Genomic DNA, 14,023 nt, shown 5'->3' on the forward strand with positions numbered 1-14,023 from the left:
GAGGGTCCTGGTTCCCATAGCTCAAACTGCATGGCCAGTCAACGACTGGGTGGTTTCCTACTGTCTACTACCCTCCAGCTTACAATCCTTCTCTGGCTCTCTCCACTAAATTCCAGTGGCTAAACTTTTGCTACTGGCAGTGATATGAATGGCCAGGGGGACACAGCTGGATTTTCAGAACCCGGTGGAGGGAGGCAGCCTTAATGGAAGAGATGAGAGTAGGTAGGTGAGAGTAGGTCAAGAAAAGAGTAGGGTTGGGAACAGAGAAATCTGGCAAGATTTATGAAAAGGGCACTTTTTCGACTGAAGGAACCAAGGGGTACTGGAAATAATAATGACCTCCTGTTAAAAGATCTACTTTCCAGCCTGCGGACCTGACCTTGGGGTAGGTTTCGAATTTATTTTCTATTCAGAATCTTTTGGGCACTGGCGCCAGGCAAGGTTTGTTGGCTACACACTAAAGCAATAAGCCTGAGATACTCTGTGTGTGTATATGTGTGTGTGTGTGTGTGTGTGTGTGTGTGTGTGTGTGTGTGTAGGTTGGAGTGGTGATTTTTAAAGAGCCCTGAATCTGCAGCAAGGCTCTTAATTCTTACCCTAGAACCAGAGAACTTGAATTCAAATCCCACATCTTATAATTACTACGCATATCACCTTAGGTAACTCATTTAACAACCCTAAACCTTAGTTTCTTCAACTGTAAAATGAGGAGATTAACTTAGATCACAGGATTTTTTTTTTTTTAAGACTGTGCTTTCCTATTTTGTCCAGGATGGAAGTATATTAGCTACTCATCGGCAGGACTCCCCCACTGATTAGAATGGGAGCTTTGACTCTCTCTGTTTCCTGCCTGGTTGGGTTCCTTCTCCTTAGTCAGCCTGTTGGCACCCCACTCCTGGAGATATGGTGGTGATCATCATGTTGTCTAACTTGGTATAACTACTTAATTAAGTTCAGTGTGATACCAGAATGATTTTAGGTACAAGGAAGCACAGAACTTTTGAACTTCCAAGATCCACCAATCTCAGCCTCCTCAGTAGAAGGGATTACGGGGGGAGGGGGTGGGGGGTGGGGGGTGTTAGTTTAGTCCAGGGGTTCTTAACCTTTTTTGTATCTTGAACACTTTTGGCAGTTTGGCAAAATCTATGGACTTCATTCTCAGAATAATGTTTTCAAATACATAGGATTATAAAGAAAATAAATCATATTGAGATGATTATCAAAATGTTTTTAAAAACAAGTTCTTGGACCTCGGGTTAAGAACCCCTAGATTAGGTGCTCTCTGAGCATTTTTCCACATCTAGATCTATGAACCTAAACAATTAGATCATAAACTTCTTGAGGAGAGATACTGATTTATTTTCTGTATCTATTCTATATGTTTAGAGCAACTCGATGATATAGTATATAGAACACTGGTTCTGGAGAGAGAAAGGCTGGAATTAGCATCAGACTTCAGACACTTATTAGCCATGTCACCCTGGGAAAGTCATTTAATCTCATTTTCTCATCTGTGAAATGGAGATAAGTAAAGTTCTTTGCAAACCTTAAAGTACTTCACATAATCATTAGCTAACTATTACTATATGGAATATTGCCGGGTCAAGACAAGGAGTTGTAACAATCCCTGGTGATAGACACTTGTCTCCTTGACTTGGGTAACTTTAGTCATATACCACCCAGATCCCCTAGTTGGTACTAAGGAAAGTGAGCAAATCAATCCCCAAATATATTCATCTCTTCCTTCTCTCCTTGGTGTCTGGGGGTCAAGAGCTGGAGCCAGGGAGTCCCTGTGGAGATGTCTAAACGACTGAGCCTTTACACCAGAAACAGCTGTGGTCCATGGTCTCCAGACTCCCAATTCAATTCATTGAACATTCTAAAAGCACCTACTATGTACCAGCCATGGAGTTGCATCCCAGGGATGCAAGGACCAAAAAAAATGAAAAATGAGAAATGGTTTCTGCCTTCCAGGAATTATATTTACAGGCAAGCAAAACAAGATAATTTGGAAAAAGGAGGGAGAATTAGGAAAGGTTTCACAGAAGAGAGGACATCAGAGCTGAGAAGGAAGTTCAGGATTCTAAGAGGCAGAAGTGAGGCAGGAATATATTTCAAGCTTTAGAGACAGCCTGTTCAAAGGTACAGAGATGGAAAATGGGATATCAGTTTCAGAGTAAAGCCCAGTTGGCTGGAATGTAGACTATGTGAAACAAAGTAATGCAAAATAAATCTGAAAAGAGAAGGGCTTTTAACACCAGTCAGTCAGTTAATAAACATTTATTAAGCACTTACTATGTTCCAGGCATTGTGCTAAGCAATAGAGATACAAAAAGAGGCAAAAGACAGTCCCTGACCTCAAGGAACTCACTAATGGGGAAATCAACAAGCAAATATGTACAAACAGGCTATCTACAGGATAAATAGAAAATAATCAACAGAAGGAAGATGCTAGAATGAAGAAGGGTACAATGGGGGATTTTGGCTGAGACCTGAAGGAAGCTGGGGAAGCCAGTAAGCAGAGATAAGGAGGAAGAGCATTCCTGCTAGGAGGGACAGCCAGCCGGAGAAAACGTCCTCACTCTACTGAAGAGTTTATAGTTTATCCTAAAAGTAATAACATGGAGCTGTGTGGAAGATGGATGGAGTGGGGAGAGACTGGGAGCAAAGGAAGTAATAGTGCCTGTAATAGCAGGCACTTTGGGTGGAAAGACCATTGAGGGCAGAAATGCTGAGAAGGGGTGAGTTCTGAGGCTACCTCCTGAGGAACTGGAATTGTGGGATAGGGCTGGGCTTCTTGCGCAGGTCCTACAACAGAGATGGAATTTAAACAGGGATGCAGGGCTGACTGTGTACAGAATACCTTGTTGGTGTGATGGGTATCACAAGGGTGACTGAAGGAAAGGGTTTCCAGTAATCACACAAAAGACAAGGAGACTTTTCATTCTTCCAAGACTGGACCAAGGGAAAACAGTCCACTAACTTATACAAATCAACCCATTTCTCTGGGGCCGGCCAATCTGGTAAGCAGGAGAGGAGGTTTATTTCAATGTCTTTGTCTCCTCTGTATTCCTAGAGCAAGTTGATGTCCCAGATGGTAAAGAAGGATGACAGCAGAGTTGAGATACAGCATTTAGAGTAGGAAGGGATTTTAGCAGTCACCCCCTCAATTTAAAAAAAAATCTTCTTTTTCTTGATTTTTTAATATTATCTTTATTTCTGAATGCGTCCGCAGTCCCCTCCCCTACCAACGAGGCTTTCCTCATGAAAAGAATTTTAAAAGTGAGGTTAAAAAGTACACCAGCAAAATCAAGCAACACGTCAGCTGTATCTGACAGTATACATAATATTCAATACCCACAGTTCCCCACCTTTGAAAAGACACGGCTTAATTTTTTTTTTAATAGATTGAGAAAATAGAGCCCTATGGGAGAGAAATACCTGATTTGGCCAAAGGTAACATGGGTTGTAAGGAGCTGGGCTGGGATACAAACTCAGGTCCTCTGACCCCAACTCCAACCACCTTTGCAGTTGTTACCATGCATAGAAAAAATATAAATGTATACACATGTATTTAAGTTAGAACACTAGAGTGGGTAGTGTGGGCAATTTTTTTTTTTTCAGTAAACCCTTGTTGAACTGAAGCCTGGCATCTTTCTTTTTCTTCTCATCCCCTAGGTCTCTCTTTCTTGCCTTTTAAATGAATTTTTTCCTGGGCAAGTACACAGAGTCATCAGCGGGTCTTCCAATAATTAGAGAAGAGCTAAGTCACCAAGTAACGTTGGTGTGTTTCTACACCTCCATTTTCTATTCTGTAAAATGGGGTTACATTCTTGAAAAAGGAGTCTTCTTAGGGGAGTGAAAAACCAGGACAGAACCTGGAGATGTAAAGATTCTGGGGGAATGGAGGAAGAGAAGAGTGGGGAGGCTGGCACGGAGCTGTCTACAGCTTGCTCAGAGAACGTTATTCTTGGAGAAATGCAGTTTGCCATCTCTGGATTCCTCTGGCACAAAAGCGCTCTCTTTTGCTGCCCTGATAAGATTACTCTGTCTGCTCAGTCACCACAGCCTTTAGATTTCCCACGGACTGATCTCTTTCTTACTCTTTGGCTTGCTATGGTATGAGGAGCCATGTTGGGGATAAGCGCCCTGAAATTTGACTCCAGGCCAGGAATGTTAAATCACAGCCCTCTGTGATAGGTCTTCTTGCCTTCCTGGGCTCCAGTTTGGGTCATTACGGCATTACAGTCTGACTACCTTAGCCACCACACCCCTCCCCCCCGATTCAGTCTGGCCAAATGAAAGGTGCCTGTTAAATGGGAGCTATTGTAGTTGGGCGTGTTGGCAGATAGAGTGAGACAGCCCAACACAAATTTGGGTGTACAGTACTTAGAGGCTCAGCGGTGCCAACTCCTCAACTTGAGGCCCATCACTCCCTATTCCAGGACCAACCCCCTCCCTTGTAGCCAGGAATTCCAAGAAAGGCACTGAACATGTGGTTTAGTGGGAGACATAAGATAAGGACAGAATTCTGTTTTTAGTTCTGTGAATGGTGAATTCAATCATTCTTTTAAATTCAAAGTCATTTCAACTCAACAAACAGCAAGTACCTGCCATCATTAAGAAACCATGCTAAGAATGTGATGTTGAGACAGGAGAAGGAACCAAAAGATGACTGAGGTAGATCTGATTTAAATGGGAGGGGGAGACACGGCCATAAATATGATACATACAGAAAATGTGATAAGTACAAAGCAGAGGGTCAGGCAAAGTGCTTTGGGAAATTTGAAGCCGGAACAAGGAAACCTTTTCATTTGGGAGGGAGAAGGGTCAGAGAAACCTTCTTGCCCTCCAAGAAGAAAATAATGCCTAAGTTAGACCTTCAGAGGGGAAATCTGAAACATATTGATAGAGGGACAGTCCACCCAAAGCCTGAGAGATGAGAGCAAAGGTGGGGGAGATAAAAAAGGGATGGATGAAAATGGGGAATGGAAAGCAATCTAGTTTGAATAGAACACAGACTGTGAAGGGGAGTTGTATGAGATAAGTCTATAAATGTCATTTAGGTTCAGATTTTTGGGAGGTCCTTGAATGCAAGAAAGAATCAATGGGGAGCCCACAGAAGATTTTTGAGTACATGTGTAACTCGAACAGATTGGTGCATTAAGAGAATGACAAATCAAGAAAAGAAATCAAGGAGTGGCCACAGGGGTGGAAAACTAATAAGTCAGTCAACAAACATTTAAGTGCCTACTAAGTGCTACCGTACAGTGCTAAGTATGGGGGATACAAAGAAAGCAAAAGTGCTCAATTCCAGTGCTCAAGGAGTTGTAATGGTAATTTCAGGTTAATGGTGGGTGGAGGGAAGAGCTAAAGAACTTTACCACCCATTAATAAGCCTCAATACTTTTCGTTAATTTCTATGGAGGCACTAGGTCTGAGGGTCCTACCCTCAGGGTCCGAAAAGTGTATAAATACTGTGAGGTGAGGTTTTGTTTTGGGGTTTAGTTTGTGGAAGATTTGTGTGTCAGATTAGACTCTGGGAAGCAGCTAAGGAGCCAACCTCCCCCCCCCCCCCCCCCCCCACACGCACACTTTGAAAACCCAGCTATTGGTGTTTCTCTCTGGTAACTATGTATGTGTGGTCAGACAGATGGATCTGTCTGTTGATCTGTGATTGATGTATTGCTTATGGTCACACAGTTGGAAGCCCTGTCTGTTAATCTTTGTTTCTCTCTTTGTATTTTCTCTGAAGTTCAGGGTCTGACTTTTTCCCCTGCTTTTAGGATGAAGAAAGGGAGAGTTCTAGAGTTTGCTGCCCTCCTCAGAACACATAGCATCAAATGTTCAGTTCTAGGTGCCACACTCTAGAAATGACCTGGGGAAACTGGAACATTTCCAAATAAAGACTGGATATGATGGTGAAACGACTAGAGATTAAAGACCCAAAGTGGGACTGCCTGGTGAAACTATATATGTTTAGCTGGAGAAGAGCTGGAAGAACAGAATATTTCTCTTCAAGTATTTAAAGCGTCATTGCATAGAAGAGAGATTCATTGTTGTTTGGTTGTAGATGGAACAGAAAATATAAGAGGCAAATTTCAGATGGAAGGAAGGAAAAACTTTCTAATATTTGGAGCTGACCAAAATTAGCATGGAAGTCATAGAATCAGGAGCTCAAAGGGGTCTTAGATAGGACCTACTCTAGTACCCTCTTTGTGTAGATGAGGAATCTAAAACCCATCGGGGTTAGGTGACTCGACCACAGTTATACAGGAAATCTACAGTAGGGTCTGGATTCAAAGCCACATTCTCTGATTTTTGATGCCAAGTTCTTTGCATAACACCACGCTGGCTCTTTTAGTGATGGTTGCTTGTTGGGAAAGTTGTAGAGGAAATTCCTGTTCAGGTTTGAGATGACTAAGTTCCTTTCCAACCGTAAGACTATAATTCTTTAGATACAGGAGCAATTGGATGGTGAGGAAATGGAGGCAGTTAATGTAAACAACTCTTTCCATAAATGAGACAGTGAAGGGGGGGAAGGGAGGTAGGGAAGGAGGATAACTTAAGGAACTATCAGAATCAAGGAAAAGTTGGAATTTTTTGTTTTGTTTTTTTAAGACTGGGGAGCCCTAGGTGTGTTTACAGGTCAGGGGTCAGAAGAAAGAAGGGAAAAATTGAAGATGCATCATAGTGATGGTCCAACTGTAATGGAACAAGGTCATGAAGGAGATAGGAGAGGTGGGATCCAGGACATGAAAGCCAGGAAAGTTCTTACCTTCCTCTGAGATTAGAAAGAAGGAAGAGAAGATGAAATGCTGGATGGTATTTATCTCCTTAGCAAAGAAAGAGATGAGGTTATCTCCTGAAACTGAAGAGAGATGGGATGGAGTTGGTGGTCAGAGGAGAGGAAGTAAGGTTAGAATAGCTCTGGGGGGGGGGGGGGGGGAACGAATGAAGGTTGGATAAAAAGGATTAGTGTGGAGCAGTGAAGACCCAACTGAAGTTAGAGAGACTCCAAATCCTGTACTCCAGTGACTATAACATTGTTGTTGAGTTATTTCAGTCATGTCCAACGCTTCATGACCCTCACTTGGGGTCCTTTTGACCTTTGCCAAGCTACTGGAGTGGTTTGCTTCTCCAGCTCATTTTACAGATGAGGAAACTGAATTAACAGAGTTAAAGTGATTTGCCTAGGATCATGAAGCCAGTAAGTATCTGAGGTCAGACTTGAACTCAGGAAGATGAGTCTTCCTGATTCCAAGTCCAGAACTCTATCCACTGTGTCATCTGACTGCCCACTATAACATATGGCATCTTTATGCTTAGTGAAACATATAAATAATTTTTGGGGGCAGGAAAAATGTTTAAAATACTGAATAGAACACAATTTTCAACAGACTTCTACTCCAAGGTTCTTGAGAAGTATCTACTTAGTTAAAAATAATTAATATGCCAAATTGGCTCACTTACTATCTTCACACATAACATTCCATCACCCATCTCCATGACTTTGCATAAGCTGTATGCTATGCCTGGAATGCACTCTCTCCTTGGTACCTCTTAGAATTCCTGGTTTCCTTCAAGAGTCACCACACAAGGCTATTTCTGATTTTCCCAGTTGCCAATGCCCTCTCTACAAAACCACCCTGTATTTATTTTGCATATTCCAATATCACCGAATTTAAAAAGCATCTCATTAAGCATTCCTTATACTCCAAACAGGGTTGTGTATGTACATATTGTCTTCCCTACAGAACATAGGTCCTTTGAGGGCAGGGCAGTTTGACTTCTGCCTTTATAGACCCAGAAGCCTAGTCTAGGACCTATTAAGCATGTGCTTAATAAATGTTTATTGCTTGATTGATAATGTGTTAAATGATTAGCTGAGTAGAAGAGGTCAAGGAACAAAGACACTAAGACGGTCAGAGAGGAAGTTCTTGATTTGGGACCTGAAGAACAGGAAGGATGTCAACAGAGGGAGATCATGGAATTTAGAGTTGGTAGGACCCCTGAAGGCCATCTAATTCAACCCCTTCATTTTATGGCAGCGGCCAGGTGGCACAATGGATAGAGAGCTAAGCCGGGAGTCAGGAAGGCCTGAGTTAAAAATCCATCTTCAAACACTTAAAAACAAGTTACTTAATCTCTCAGTCTCAGTTTCCTCAACTGTAAAATAGGAATCACTATAGTATCTACCTTCCAGGGTCATTTCAAATTTATAAATTGTCAAGCATATAATTAAGCGCTTAATAAACACTGGTTTCCTTCTTTTAGGATGAGGAAACTGAGGCACAGAGAGGTTAAGTGAATTGTCTAAGACAACACATCTAGTAAGTGTCAGAGGTAGAATTTGTATCCAACTCTTCCTGACTTCGGGTCTAACATTCTATGGACTGCATTAAGCTGCCTTTATGAGGAAAATAAGGTCCAGTTAAGTGAAATGATTTGCCCAAGGTGGCTAGTAAAAAAAAGAGTCGGCACTTGAAAACAGATTGTTTGATTCCAAATCTAGTCTTCTTTCCTCTACATCCATATTGGAGAGGAGGAGCTTGATCCAAACATCTTCAAAGTCTCAGAAGTGGGGAAGGACAGGATAAGAAAAAGCTAGGCATCCAGAATGACTGGAGGTTGGTTTAGTGTGTCTGCCCCGTGAAATAGGACGGAGAGATCATGATCATGATGAAAATGGGTTCCCTGAGAACTTTAGCCAGGTACCAGTTGGAATGAATGAAGGAACGGATGTTGGTGTTCCAACTGGCTCCCCTGCTAAGTAGTTAGGTTATCAGAACACAACATAACCACAATTCCCAGACTCATAGATTTAGAGCAGGAAGGAACTTTGGAGTTCATCTAGTCTAGTCCGCTCATTTCACAGAGAAGGAAACTGAGTCCCAGAGAGATTAAATGACTTACCCAAGTAACCCAAGGAGAAAATGGCAGAACTGGGATTTGAAATCGGGCCTCTGACTCCAAAAGCAGCTCTCTCTGCCTTCACCAGACTGTCAACATTTGCATTCTGGAGTCTCCAGCAATATTTGCAAAGGTAATCTATCCTTGGCAGTGAGGGACCCCTTCTTTTTCACAGAGGCACAGACACTTGCTCAGGCGGTAGCTACTTATTCCAGGCCAGTCAAAACCTAACCCTGTAAAATGAGTCCTCTGGGAACTCTGTTCTGACCTGCCTTTGGCCCTCAGGCAACAACCTGCCTAAGAACCCAGAATTGGCCTCCTCTTATCTCTCAGCCATTTTTTGCAAGCGGATTAGACAGGTCTTTAAGTAGGAGTAGTTATAAATCACAGTGAGCCACGGCAGGGCCCAGATAGAGCTTACAAGGGATTTCTTCTAGGAGGGAAAACCAACCCTCAAGGCTGAGGCCCTTCCTTCCCCTGTGGTTCTTTTCCCCCAGCCCACCAGAAGTAGGGAACAACTTTGTTCTCGCTAGGAAACAGCTTAGAGACGAGGACCCACTGGGCCCGTTCTTGCCTAGCTGATGTCTGTGGCTTCTGAACCGTATCTGGGAGGAACAGAGGGCTACTCAGACTTGAATATGCACCAGAAGAAGCCCCCCAGGTCTTAAAAATGAGTGGACTATTTTGGGGCTGATGAGCCTGCCCTCCCCGCCCCCTGTACTGTCTGAGTTTGCTCATTTGGAATCAGTCTCCATGGGCAGCCTATTAGAAGTCCTTAAGTAACTAAAATCCCTTCCTGCTTTTTGAACCCTGCTTTAGGGATCACCCCATTCTCTGCAGCCAACAGCAGTGAAACACCATAGCACCAAGTTACAAAATGAGTTGGTGGAAACACTGGAGTATTGCACATTAAACCTCCAAGGTGACTCAAGGGAGCCTTAGCTAGTTTTGGGGTGGATGTGGGTTAGAGAACGGAGTGCTGGGGAGACCTAGAAGCTCCTGGGCTGTTTCTAGTTTCATCCCTGCAGAAGACATCACGATAGGACTGTGGTGGAATGGAAAGAATCCGAACTTTGTTTTATGAGATAGGATGATGATCTTGACTCTGGCCCATTGTAGGAATGATAAGTCACAATGAGAAAGTTACTGTGAGCTTCAGTTTTCTCATCTGTAAAATGGAGATAATAGTACTACTGTGGGGATGTAGGGAAAATCAAGTCAACAAGCATTTATTAAGTCCCTACTATGTGCCAGGTATTGTGTGAAGCACAGGGGGTACAGAGAAAAGGAAAAGACAGTCCTTGTTCTCAAGAAACTGACATTTTAATGAGACAACATGCAAACCATATACAATCAAGATATATACATATAGGATAGATCAGAGATAATCTCAGAGGAAAGACCCAGGCATTAGAGACTGATAAAGCTTTCTTGCAAAATGTCGCACTAGTGAAATTTAAAAGAAGTTAGGAAAACCAGGAGGAAGAGAATTCCAGACACAGGGGACAAATAGCTACTGACAATTTCTGGAATTGGTAGGAATGTTGTGTTCAAGGCATAGCAAGGAGATCTGTGTCATTTATTTCATAGAGTATATAGAGGGTAATAATGTGAAAAAGTTGGTTTGAAACCCCCCCTCTGCTCCTCAATAGCTGTGCAACTTTAGGCAGCTCACTCAACTATCAAAGTCTCAGTTTGTTCATGTGCACAACAGGGATGAGGATCCATGTACTGCCTGCCTCATAGGGCTGCTGTGAGGAAAATGTTTTGCAAACTTTGAAGCACTCTACGACGGCAAGTTATTGTTCTGTACCTACCCAGGATGTTGTGAAATTAGGGACTGATCTGGAGAAAGACTGTACAGTTCGTTAGAAAGTATGGTATTTCCACCCCTAAACGTGTACATGTGGAGCTCAGGCTGGAGTATGCTACCAGAAGGCAGAATGTTCAAAGGGCGGTCCCCAGGGCCAACAGGGCTGCTGGGGCTACTAGGAACCTGTACCAATTTTCAGTCCCAACATGCTCTTCTCTTATTCTCTTATAGAGGTTAGATTTGTCTCTCTTAGTTGACCCCTCCAGGAATGCTTATTCTACTGCTATACCTTGCCCTTATTTTGTCCAAAGCCCTATTTAACATTTGAAGTCAAGAATCATGGTGGTACTATGTAGACGTTAACAGAAACTATAAAATCAGAGTGGGGGGGGGGGGAAGAGAGTAAAGGCAGCCATCATATCACTGGCTATATGATTTTTGATACCCCTAACTGGGGAATTACCAATGGCATTAATAGCACATATTTGTGATGGGCATTACAAATTACAAAGTGCTTTCATGATTGGATCATGGGATTAAGAGTTGGGAGGGAACTTAAAGATCATGCAGTCATACCAGCTCCTGCCTCCATCTCCCATCTCCATGCCTTTGCACAAACTATCCTCAGTGCCTGGCATGCACACCATTCTCACCTCTACCTCTAGCTTCCTTCCAAGCTTAGCTTCAGTTCCCCCTGGGAGGCCCTTCCTGACTCCACCCAGTGACTACTGCCTCCTCCTACCACTCAACAAGAAAAAATACTTTGTAATTACTTTGTATATACTTGTACTTATTTATGTTTCTCTGAATAGGATGCAAGCTTTGGAAGAAGGCTAGTGTTTCATTTTTGTTTTGTACTCTCTCGCCTAGCACACAGTGCCTGCCACAGAGGAGATCCTTAATAAATGCTTGGTGACTGACACTCCAGCCTCTCTATTTGCAGATGAGAAACCTGAAACCAAAAGTTAAGTTTAAGGGACTTATCTGAAGTCACATGGAGAGGAAATGTCAGAGGCAGATTCTAACCTAGGTTTTCTGATTCTAAATTAAATGCTTTTTTCCATCACACTCCCCCAAAGGTAGGCAGTGTTTCATATGGTCTATTGAATTAATCAGTCTTTGGACCTTCCTTTACCGATACATGTAGGCATCTCAGTAGTAATCTTGAATCTTAGACAGTTGTCTGGGGAGTTGAGAAGTTAAGTGGTTTTTCCATAGTTACAGTCATATCAAAAGCAGGATTTGAACCCACATCTCTACCTAAGTGAGTCTCTACCTAATCCTCTGGACTGCCTTTCCATGACAGGTATCTTCACTTTACAGATGAAGAAACTGAGGTTCCTAGTCACAGAGCTAGTAAGTGATGGAGCTCAAAATTCCAAATCTGTAAGTTTCAGAAACAGTGGACATTTCAGAATTCATCGGAAAGGGATGGGGCAGAGAAGCATCAAGCATTTACTATTGCCCCCCCCCCCCCCACACACACATACATATATGAACCACACACTGAAAAAAGGCTATAGATCAGTCTTAGGCTGCATGAGGAACAGTGAGCGTCCTCTGACTGCTTAGCTAAGGGGGATTTTTCAGGAAGTGATGGGGGAGAAGAGGTAGATAAGACTTCAGAAATGATTTTAGTGACTGGTCCCTAGTCTGCAAAAAGAAGTTGTTTTCTCAACAGGCTTGCATCAAAGGAAGTTTTTGCCATTTGTTTCTGTTTTAGGACCCGTCCCTGCAGACTCTGGGGCTTCCGCTTTCTTTAGAGTCTCTCTCATGCACTTGCTGATTTCTGCTTTTAAAAATTCCACAGCCATTGAGATCCCTGATCAAAATGTTCAAAACCCTTAGAAGGTTCCCCTTCTCTTTCCCAACCCTTCCTCTTTTCCTACTGACCCACTGTACCATGCCCTGGGAGGAAATGAGAGTCCTTCTTGCCCAGATTAGGGGGATTGGGGATGGTGAAGTTCCAAGGGTCTGTATAGGCTATGTCCAGAATAGCAAGTCCTTGGCCTTCTCCTATGGCCAGCTCAGAATGACCCTCACATGACCTTTTGTCTCCCCCCACCCCCTTCCCGAGAAAGTACCATGTGAAATGGAGGTAACATTCAGTCAATCTGTGAGTCAGTCACATACTTTGACCTGCACTGATCGTGAGAAACTCGGACACTAATGCACACACACACGATTTTAGGCAATAAACTCCCATTACCTCCATGTCTTCCAGGTGTGGAATGAGTGTCTGCTGCGGAATCCCTGGTACAGAGGTGCCCTGATCCGTGTGGGGCTTGCTGTATTTTCCTTTTTCTAAGACCTGCCTGGTCAAAGTTTCTTTCTAGCACCAGGCACTGCACGAGAACAGTTGCTGAGCTCCAGCTCAGCTTGAGAACTGACAGAGACCAGAGTGGCTGTGCACCAGAGAACAAGGAAGGAGGGAGGGAGGGAGGAAAAGAGGGTGGGGAGAGGAGGAGAGGAGGCAAGGCAATCAGGGTTTAAATTTAGACACAAATCTAAACAGATACTGTCCCTCCCAGAGTGCAGAACTCAAGAGAAGGCGCAGCAAACTCCATTAATCTGCCCAAACATGGGGATGAGATACTTGCATTTTCTCAATTTCCCTCTTTATTTTTACTGCCCACTTTACTTCCATCTGTCCGCACTTATTCTCTTTTCATACTTTCCCACTGTTTTTATTATGCTATCTTTTGGTCTCTCCTCCTCTCCTCTCCTCTCCCCTCCTCTCCTCTCCTCTCCTCTCCTCTCCTCTTCTCTCTCTCTCTCTCTCTCTCTCTCTCTCTCTCTCTCTCTCTCTCTCTCTCTCCCTCTCCCTCCCCCCTACTACCTCTTTTCCCTTCCTCCATCCCTTCCCTTTCTTCCTTCCTTGGTTCCTTCTTTCCTTTCTTCCTTTCTCTGTCTTTGTCTCTCTCTCTCTGTCTCTCTCTCCTTTCCTCCTTTTTCTCCTTTTCCCCTTTTCCATTTTTATCCTTTGCTCCTGTCTTATGTATTGGAAGAGAAGTAAAATAACGTGTTCTCAGCTGGGTGTACATCCCTCCGTTTCTCTGTGGGTGCTCCTACTGCTTTGGGAGGAGGTGAAGAGGTCCCTATTAGACAGACTTCCGCGCTATGTGGAGGACAGGACTAATATTTTCCATTTCCACCCTTTTCCGTACACCTCCCAGACACAGATTTTCAGGAAGCTACTTTTTCCCTTTTTATTTATTTATTTTTTTTAAAAAAGAAGAGCTAAGGATCCAAGAAAAGTTTTCCAAGTTCACTGTAATAAATCTTTCTTCCCCTTAC

At 43.2% G+C, this 14,023-nt stretch overlaps 1 protein-coding gene across 2 annotated transcripts in view; it reads right to left on the minus strand.

Moving 5' to 3' along the window:
- The window catches only part of RCSD1 (RCSD domain containing 1), an 83,283-nt gene extending 69,858 nt beyond the window's left edge, over positions 1-13,425 (minus strand). For both annotated transcript variants that reach the window (XM_072648738.1, XM_072648737.1), the window contains exon 1: positions 12,936-13,425. In XM_072648738.1, the coding sequence (XP_072504839.1) occupies positions 12,936-12,941 (6 nt within the window). In that variant the 5' untranslated portion in view covers positions 12,942-13,425. The remainder of the gene's footprint in view (positions 1-12,935) is intronic.
- Between the last annotated feature and the right edge of the window lie 598 nt (positions 13,426-14,023).

The sequence above is a fragment of the Notamacropus eugenii genome, chromosome 2 (assembly GCF_028372415.1).
Source record: "Notamacropus eugenii isolate mMacEug1 chromosome 2, mMacEug1.pri_v2, whole genome shotgun sequence".
In the NCBI taxonomy this organism is placed as follows: Eukaryota; Metazoa; Chordata; class Mammalia; order Diprotodontia; family Macropodidae; genus Notamacropus; species Notamacropus eugenii.